The sequence below is a fragment of the Talpa occidentalis genome, unplaced genomic scaffold, assembly GCF_014898055.3.
Source record: "Talpa occidentalis isolate TD23 unplaced genomic scaffold, MPIMG_talOcc4v2.1 talOcc4.11, whole genome shotgun sequence".
Lineage (NCBI taxonomy): Eukaryota > Metazoa > Chordata > Mammalia > Eulipotyphla > Talpidae > Talpa > Talpa occidentalis.
The window spans coordinates 37,751,041-37,761,663 of NW_023601104.1; the positions used below are offsets into that span (position 1 = coordinate 37,751,041).

The 10,623-nt window shown below is 35.0% G+C and overlaps 1 protein-coding gene across 1 annotated transcript; it reads left to right on the plus strand.

Annotated features, from left to right (window-relative positions):
• Nucleotides 1-7,992: 7,992 nt before the first annotated feature.
• Nucleotides 7,993-8,922, plus strand: LOC119237961 (olfactory receptor 4F3/4F16/4F29-like). The gene has a single exon (XM_037501774.1). The coding sequence runs from the start codon at nt 7,993-7,995 to the stop codon at nt 8,920-8,922; it is 930 nt and encodes a 309-aa protein (XP_037357671.1).
• Nucleotides 8,923-10,623: the final 1,701 nt, after the last annotated feature.

A 10,623-nucleotide genomic window follows, 5' to 3' on the forward strand; every position in this document is an offset into this window, starting at 1 on the left:
GGCTGAGCCACCTAGGCCATCCATCTAGGCCAGCTGAGGAAATTAGTTGTAGTTTTGGGGTTATGACTTACTTCAAGAGCAGGTGTTGTGATTTAGCCCATTAGCTTTCCTCAAGATAACGGGTTCAGTAAAGTCCTCAAGTTGCTGCTCCAAGAACTCAAACTATGAAAGGAGAACGCGTGGCTTAGCCATGGACATCACATATGCTATGTTCTGCTACTCAGTTCCCTTCTTCAGGACAGATTTATTGCCCTACTGTTGGGGAGGTTTTCCCGTGATATTTCTTATCATTCTTTTTTCTCTGAAATTCCCTTGGCTAAAAAGAGCTGACATTCCAAGGTTATGCTCACTTCCTGTGTTAGTTTGCATCTAATAACTGGTTAACTGTCTCCTTGGAACTACTGAAAGGTCATCCCAAGGTTGTGAGGCCTTGTTGTAAATGTACTGTTGTCTAATTTTTCCTCTTGAACATCCTGCTTAATTCCCTATCTTCAAATACAGTTCACTCTGATAGCATTCCCCAACAAAGTTTATTAGTTCTAATCTCCATCTCCAAATCCCCAGAACCCAAGGATCAGTTTTCCTGATCCTTTACATATTATTGTCAGGTAGGGTACTTGGTATAATATGAGATATGTTGGTCTATTATTCTAATGCCACCATGCTAACCAGACTTTGTGAACTAGTTGTGGTAAGTTTCCTTTGACCCCTTAGGAAGAAACATATGTGCAAATGATGAGATGAATCCATTAAAATTTTCAGGGATCTTCCATATCAGAGATATTTCCAAGCAGTCTGGTGAATACCAGGGTATCTTTTCTAAAGTTCCTGCATCTTGCAATGCCCACCCGAGAAAGAGGCCCAATCCTTGATGTCTTTCTTTGTATGTCAGAGGCAATATATACCATACTTGAGTGTGTTGCTTCAATCTGTTTTTAAATTATTCTTGTAATTCATAATGCTTCCAGTTTTGAATTTTGGCTGAAGCAAAAATGCTCTGTAGACAGTCAGAAGGCATAAGTAGCCCATATGAATAAATGGTTCATACTGCCATGGTATCCGGCCTTTTCACTATGTCTATCTTTTGGACACTGAAATAGTCTATGACCAATTAATGATGGAGGAGAAAATATAGCCTGGTTTATGAATAGTTACAGATGTTATGCTGGTATAAGAAAGTAAATGGCTAGTGCATTGAACTCTACTCAGAGACTGCCCTGAGGAATACTGCTGCAGGAACCCCTCTAAAGGATAGGACCATTTCCTTCCATTGAAAGAGAAAATGGCCTATGGTATAGATCTTAGTAGTTTGTGGACAGGGTTAATGTTTGTTTGTGTATTCAAGGGTCTAAAAAAAGAGTACTTTCATAAAATTATTTATATGGAGTTCTGGGGAGATGCATATAGCTAGATTTCCCAGAAAGTACAGAATGTGACAGTATGTCATGTAGGTCTATTGGAGGTTATTCACTGTACAGGACCAAGATAACCTACCCTTGTCAATGTGAGTCAGCTGTCTCCTCTTCTCGTCCATCTCCCCTTCATCCTAGGGCTGCTTAATTGGCAATGAAAGTGGCCATGGCAGTCGAGTTGATATTTTTATATACATCACTGACATGAATTTCCCCTCACTTAAAACTGATCCATTTATCATCACTCTCACGTGCCCAAAGTACCATTGAACAAGTAAATGGTTTACATTCATTACAGTCCCATAAATCATAAATACTTAAAATTTTAATTATCATAAATACTTAAAAGTACTGTAAATACATGTTTATAATATACATTTCATAATGTATATGTATACTTAAAATTGTCCATTTTGTATACCTCTTTGTATTTTTCATTAACAATAAGAAAACGAGGTTGAAGATGAAACAGTGAAACTTGATGTGTCAGATGAAATGACCAGAACATTTGAAATGTTGGTGGGACAACTGGAAAGAAGTTTGCCAAAAAGAGAGACCATTCCAATGAAGACAAAAATAGAGACATGAAACCAATTAAAGGCAGAAGATGTCTTAAAACCTCAGGATTAAAATGGATGCCTTACATGAAAAAATGCTCACCATCACTTACTATCAGGGAAATGCAAATCAAAACTACCACCTCATACCTGTCAAAGCGTTGGTGGGGATGTAGAGAAAAAAGGGAACATTCATCTGCTGCAGGTGCGAACTTAAACTGATGCAGCTTTTATGGAAACACTAAAAATGAAAATGCTATATGATCCAGCAATACCATTGCTAGGTATTTGCCCAAAGAATATGAATATGCCAATATGAAAAGATTTATGCACACCTCTGTTTATAACAGCATTACTCACAGTAGCCAAGCTATGGAAGCAACCTACATGACTTAAGACAGGTGACTGGATAAAGAAATTGTGAAATACTCAATGGAATAGTACTCAGTGACTAAAAAAGATGAAATAGTGCCTTTTTGGACAGAATAGATGGATCTTGGCGTTAGTATGCCAAGTGAAATAGAAAGTGAAACTTACCAAATGGTTTTACTAACAGACTTTATATGAATTTGTATGGATATATCATAATTTCTTTAACTAATCATAAATTGATATGTTTCTACACATTGGAATTAACTTCTGTATGGCTAATCTTTGTACATATCTATAATTACTGAGTCTATGATTATACAATTAAGTCTTCAGTACATTCTCCTACTATTTAAGCTATATTAAGAAATTAAGCACATAAACTTTTAAGAGCTGATCAAAATTATTAGATTTATTTTTTGAATCAATATTTAATTCAACTGTTAATTACCAACATTTACAAAATTTCCAACAGTATAGTACAAATATAGTAAACAAAAATATTCCACCTTATCCTCTCTAGTGTCTTATTATGAGTTTTCTGATTCTTTGATTGCTCTGGTCAAGTAAAATAGCTCTCTGGGGGCAAGGTCCCTAGACCTATGAGCAAATTCTATACTATCATGTTTATGCAGAATCAGCTGGTCTCTGTCCTCTTGAGTTGTAATTAGCTTCATTTCTTCATATGGAAGGATTTTATATGATGCTTTGTGCTAGAGAACACAGGAAAATATCAGACTCACTGAAGATGCTGTTCTCTTTATACAAGTAAGAGGGAAAGATGGAAATAAAATTAATGCAAATAGTAGTTTTAGTTTCAAACATGATCTTGTTTTCTGTAACTGCCATGAATGAATCATATCTTCAAGTTCATGAGTGTTATCCTAAATAAAAGAGATAGAGTCCACAATAAGGAGTTAGATAGTATATGAGAATAGTAATGAAAAAAAATTGATTGATATTTTGTTAGCTATAATTACATTTTTCCCAGGGTAATGTGAAAACATAAGAAAATGTCAGAAGCTTTTAATTTTTTTTGGAATCAGCTTAAGTTGCAATTATGCTGTTGACCAAATGAATGATTCTCACCCTCTGTCACTTGATAAACAGGTAGGAAAATTGTTGACACATAAAGATGTAAAAAAAGGGTAATTTATATTTTTTCTCAACATTAATTTTTCAAGTGATGGATATAAACTGATCTTCTGTGGAAATGGAAGCAAATTTATTATGAACTTGTAAAATGTACATGATGTTTCACAGACACCTCAATAGAGAGAAAAAAGATAAAGGCCAAACAAATACAAAGCTGAATAAATTCCAATAGATTGTCATTTAGAAAGCAATGTGGAAAATCTAAAAAACAAAATAATAGATAAACTTACAGGACATTGTACCAGTTTTCCTGATCTCTTACGTGGTTTAGAATTAGAGCATTTTGTATTATTTTTAATCTCTAAGCTGAAAGTATAACGAAAAAAGACTTAGAAAAGGTTGATACATGACATTTGTTTTTTGGATGGGCGAGAATGAGTAGAAAGAAAAGCGGAGAGAAAACACAAAGGGTAAGCTGCAAACAGAAAGCTAAGGAGTGATTTAATTTGCTGCATTTAAGCACATAAAAGATGATTTGGAAAAATACGGAATTTTTTATATTGCTCATAGTGATAAAAATTAAAAGTAGAGTTGGTATTTAATTAGAGGAGCCAGGATTTTACTTGGCTGTAAAGATTTGTAATAATTTAAAAGATAAGACTGCCAAAAGTTTGAATAGTAAAATTGAAAAATTGCAAAAAATGATAACAAAAATTTTGAGCTGAGGGAGATGTTAAACTTAGTTTTTAAATTGAGGAAGAAATTTTATATGGATGATGATTTAGATTAGTATTTTTATCTATAGGCTACTTTTTTTGGAGACCTCAGCTACCAGTGTTTCCTTTGTCTACACAGGATTAGGTGTCCAGGGACTTGTTTGGAGAATTAATGAATTCTATGTGGGTCAATACATAAAGTTAATCAGAACAGAAAGCAAAGAGTTGGTCCTACTTTGTCTTTCATATCACAGATATCTTATAGTTTAAAAATTGTGGGTAAAATGAATATGTTTAAGAAAAGTTATTTCAAAGTATAGTCAGTCGATCTATAAGAAATGACTGCAGAACACTGTCACTTGGAAGTTATTCCCTCTGGTTATCTGATGACTTCTAGGTAAAAAACAACTCCATATGCTATGTCTTCATCTAGAAACACTCTATATTTGCTTGGGTCTCAGATATGTATTCTGATTCTATCTCAAGTGACTGTAAAATTGTATTGACTCAAACTTGTCAAGTTTTTATATTCTTTGATATTTATTTGAATGGCTAAATATTCTTAACCTTCTTTGTACATTTAAGTTTCATATTTGTATCTCATCGTGCTTTAACTTTTCCTAATATTCCCAGTTCTTACCTAGTTAGTAAGTAGAGAGCAGAAAGGCAGACAAATTTACAGCTCTCTCTACATACCTGATAAGGGTTTTCTGAGATATTCTCCCAAGAGTCTTAGTACTTGTAAGACACCTGGAGATCTAAGACCATAATTTGTCTATAATTACAGAACTTAAAAGAATAAGTCCCAGAAATTCAACAAAAATCATACCTTATAAGTTACCTTTTAATTAATTTAAAGTAATAGCCCTGCATGGAAGAGAACATTTATTTTGGAGATGTATATTAAGTATACATTATGGACATAATTCATGTAGCTCTCTAAAGGTGTTCGCAAACATCAAAGCACATGAGAGTTACTGTTTAACATATTGATTGTGCTGTAATTCTCAAATGCCCATTTTTACATTTATAAGCCATATGATTTTCCCAAGCTAAGTTTTGTGATGGTTCTTCCAGAGACTGATGAACCATGATAATCCATAAAAGCAACCGATATTTTCAGAGAATTACTACTTAAGCATAGTTTCTTTAAATATGCCTGCCAGAACAACCATATGAATATTAAGTCTTTCACCATGGTTAATGAGGTATAAAAGGAAGGATCCTCTCCTAACTGAGAATCCAGGGACAATACCAAGAAGGAGTATATTTTTCTCAGGACAGAAATCTATGGATGTATCTGCCTTGGGTGTATATTTGGCAAGTCACTTCATCTCCCCTAATATCTGATTCCCAATTCAAAGAGGGGCAAAGGGCATTATTTCTAAATAATTTTCTACTTCTGACGTTTTAAAAAAATTGATTTTTTATTTGATAAAGTTGATGTTACATTTTGTAAATTTAAGGTTTACAGTGTAACTCTGAAACATTTATATATTGTAGTATGTTCTTTGATATATTTAATGTAACATGATTGTATTGAAGCACTATTTATCACATTATATAACATTATAGTATGATATTATTGTCTATATTTATTATATTATGCATTAGATTTCGATGTCCTATTTCCTACTCATTTTAAACTTGTGCCCTTAAACACCATCAGTGTTATACACCACCCATACCCATTCCCTGTAATGACCATTGCTGTACTCTCTACTTTTTTCTTTATAGTTTGACCTTTTTTGATTCCACATATAAGTGATAACATTCAGTACTTGTCTTTTTCTGTGTTATTGATCTCACTTTGCACAATGTGTTCAAGGTTCATCCAAGCTGTTGCACATGGTAGGCTATCCTTTCTTATAGTTGAATAATCCATTTTGTGTCCATTGTGTGTACACATACACACAACCCCATACATGTGCTTTTTATCCTTTTATCTGTTGATGGGCATTTGGATGGTTTCCATATCTTGCCTCTTGTGAATAATGCTGTGATAAACAAGAGTGTGCACAGATCTTGTTAAACCCTGTTTCATATCCTTTGGGCATATATCCAAAAGTGGAATTGCTACATCACATAGATATCAGCTCTGCCCTTTCAGAGCCTTCTTTACAATATTATTTGAATGTAAAATGAAGGTCATAGAGTGTATGCATGTATATGAAATCCTAACTTAAGGTGAATTAAATCAAATTTCTTTCCTTCCATTCGCGTTTTCACTTAACATTAATATGGTTACTGTAGTATATAAATTATCTATTAGATATGTAATTTTGATGCTGTCTTTTGGCCATATATCACATTTTTTATTTAATCATTTACCTTGCGTTGAGCACAATTATGGACAAGTGAAAGAAAGACATGTAAAATTAATAATGAGCACTTGCATTTTGATTCCCAACATACTGGATACATGATTGCAAAATGTTATTTATCCCTACAATTTACTTTGAGATGTCAGTGTTATTAACGTCAATTTCACAGAGAAAAACTCCCTGAGGTTCTAGACCAATATCAACTTGTCAGTGGCTTAACCACGGTATACATTTTGGTTTCTGAGTCCACAGACCAGATTCTCCATAATGCTATATTATTTTCCTAAATGAATTAAAATTTTAAGATAATGTGACAAATCCATGCATAGAGGTTTCAATAAAATGTTGTTCTTTATGCTATGATACCCTTCATAGTTTTCAACTTCTCAGATCATGTGCTAAGGTGTCTAAGGCAGTGCTTCTCAAATCGATTGTCTTTTGTGAAGAAACAGGTTCTGCCCTCTTCCTCCCAAACCAACTCAATCTTTCAGGAATTGATTCTTTAGTAAATAAAAAATCATGCACTTGGATGTAGTATGATGGAAACATTATTAGAGAAGTTTTTAAACATTTACTCTCAATTTCTGCACCTAACCTGATGCAAACCATTAAGAGACAGTTCATGAACCTGTACTTCTCTGTGGAATATTTTTTTATTACTTTGGCAAATCCAAATATGAGTCGGTCATAATTCATGTCTTTAAGGAGCTTACAGTCTACTTAGTAACTTAAAACTGTACATAATTCACTAAATATGAGAAATAGTAACTACTAGAAATATAAAGCAAAACCTCACATATCTGGTTAAAAATTAGTAAAATTTGGGCCTCCTTGGTTGCACAGGCGGTTGAATGCAGTGCTGTGAGGCTGTTCACAGCCTCTGCGGTGCCAGTTCCATCCCTGCTGGCCACGGAGCAACCCACATGGTGCAGTAGACTTCTCCTGTCTCGCCCGCTGCTCCCCTCAGCAGTGTATTTCAGTCAGTCTGCCTGTTCTGTTCCCCGCTCTGTCTCTGGTGAATCCTCTCATCCTCCCACACATCTGGCCTGTACCCCGGTTCTTGTATAAATAAATAAATCATAAAAAATTAGTAAAATTTGAATACGCTATGTTTCAGGGGTGGAGAATGGTTTGTTTAGCAATCTTGAAAATGGGATAGTTGAGAAACAAATAGTTTTATGTGACTAGAACTAGGGTATGTTAGTCTTGAAACAAAAATTTAAAGAATTTATTAGAAGTTGAGTTCCTGATTTTCATGTTAAGCAATCTGTATTTTATGAAGAACATCACAGCTACTCTGGGAGGAAGCAGAACAGTATCAAATGCAGATACAAACTGGTGATAAAGAAAGCTTCACATGACATCACCAGATTATTGTGTGCTCTCATTTGAGAAACCATAAACTTATAGGTCAGTTTCAATGCTAAAGTAGAAATAGGATTCCATAACTTTGACTTCTACTAATGTATTAATATAATTATCATAATTCATGTTTTCTTCTGTTGTGTTTCAGGTAGCAATGTCAACAAATTCAACAGAGACAGCAAATCACTCTACGGTGAGAGAATTTGTTTTCCTGGGACTCACCAATTCCTGGGAGATCCAACTTCTCCTCTTTGTATTCTCCTCTATGCTTTATGTGGCAAGCATGATGGGAAACTCCCTCATTATGTTCACTGTGATTTATGACCATCACTTACACTCGCCCATGTACTTTCTGTTGGCCAACCTCTCCTTCATTGACCTGGGGGTTTCTTCTGTCACTTCTCCCAAGATGATTTATGACCTTTTCAGGAAGCGTAAAGTCATCACCTTTAGTGGCTGCATTACTCAGATATTCTTCATCCACGTCATAGGTGGTGTGGAGATGGTACTACTCATTGCCATGGCCTTTGACAGATATGTGGCCATTTGTAAGCCCCTCCACTACCTGACCATCATGAACCCACGAATGTGCATCTTCTTTTTTGTGACTGCCTGGATGGTTGGCTTTATCCACTCCATGACTCAGTTGGTTTTTGTAATAAACTTACCTTTCTGTGGTCCCAATGAGCTGGACAGTTTTTACTGTGACCTTCCTCGGCTCATCAAACTTGCCTGCACAGACACCTACAGACTAGAGCTCATGGTCACAGCAAACAGTGGATTCATCTCTATTGGCTCCTTCATCATACTGCTCATTTCTTATGTGGTCATCATTCTCACTGTTCAGAAACACTCTTCAGGCAGTTCATCCAAGGCTCTGTCCACACTTTCAGCTCACATCATGGTGGTAGTCTTGTTCTTTGGTCCACTGATATTTTTCTATGCATGGCCATCTCCCTCTATACATCTAGATAAGTTTCTGGGCATCTTTGATGCTGTTCTCACTCCTTTCCTTAATCCTCTCATTTACACATTCAGGAATCAAGAAATGAAGCTGGCAAGAAGAGAGCATGCAGACAGTTAGTGACCTTTACGAAGATCTCTAAGTGACACTTATATTGTGAAGAACCCTTGTAATTGTTGGTGTTCATTACTGATGTTCAAACTCTGAAACTTTTTTGTCCTACCTTGATTTGGTTATACACACTGACTGAGTTTAGTTTTCTTTCACTTAGAAGGGAGGTTTATCACTTTTGAAAAGAGAGAAGTAGTTATATATGGATTAATTATAGTCGAAGATTATACTAATCTTTAGCCTTAATTCCTAAGGAATAATACTTCTTTCAAATAATTATTAGAAGTACAAATATAGCATCTGTCTCTCAGACAGGAATTCTACTTGCTGCAGATTGCTCATAGTCTTGCCCTCATTTGGGTGTCTGCCATGGCTGTGCTAGGGCAGTAGAATCTTTGACCCCATGCAGTGGGTTCACATCTTTGGGCAGAATCCCTGTGACCTGTTCTTATACAAAGAACTGTGAAAACACCAGAATTTTTTCCTGATAAGCATGATACACAAATCCATTAAATTTTCATACCCCCACCCATGCTTTTTTCACACTACATTAAATTTATTGAGGTAAAGTAGATTTGCTTCATTATATCTGCTTTGGGGGTTATAGGCTTAAATCGCTACAAGTGTTTATTTTCATATCCTACCTATCACCAGTGCCCCAATCACCCTCTACTATGTTCCTTTGGGCCCTTTGCCTCCCCTACTGTCACCACACCACCTTGGCCCTCTTGTTTCAGTTTTGCAGCTAGATGTTAACAGTTTACTATTGGTTTGGTTTTTATGGACCTTTTATGTTTCTCCATATTCCACATAAAATTGAGACTATTTGGTATTTCTCTTTCATCTTCTCACTTATTTTAGTTAGCATTATCCTCTCCAGTGCCATCCATGTTGTTGCAAATGGCAAGGGTTCATTTTTTTCTTTATATATGAGTAGTATTCTTTTATGTATATATCTCACATATTCCTAATCCATTCATCTGTCCTTGGACACTCAGGCTGCTACTATAATTTAGCTGTTATAATTAGGGCTATAATTAGGGCTATAAGCTATTATAATTGCTTCTCATTTTGATCTGGGCCATTCTTATGGGTATGAGATGGTATCTCGTTGTTGTTTTGATTTGCATTACCCTAACAATAAGAAATGATAAAACATTTTTTCATGTGTAAGTCTGTAAGTCTCTTTTGAGAACTATTTAGCTCTTCTGTCCATTTTTTTGGTTAAGTTGCATGAATTCTTTAGATATTTTGGAGTATCAATCCTTTGTCAGCTGTGTTATGTGTAAATCTTTTCTTTCTTTTGTTTTACTTTTGGCTTTGCTGTGCAGAAGCTTTTTAGTTTGACATAATCTTGTTTATTTATATTTGCCTTTGAGTCTTTTGGCATTTAATTACCAAAGACACCTCTGAAGACAATGGTGTGAAGAGTTTTAGTTATTTTTTTTTTTTGTTTACTGTATTTTATAGTTTCAGGTCTTATATCCTTGTCTTTAGTCCATTTTGAGTTAATTTTTGTGAAATGTGTGAAATTGTGAACTAATTTCAACCTTTTGTCTGTGGTAGTCCAGTTTTCCCAACAGCATTTGATGAAGAGACTTCCTTTCTGCAGTGCATACTCTTGGCTCCTTTGTCATAGAGTAAATGTTCACAGATGTTCATAGTGGGGCATTTGAGGGGTACTTAATGCTATTATATTGATCTGCATGT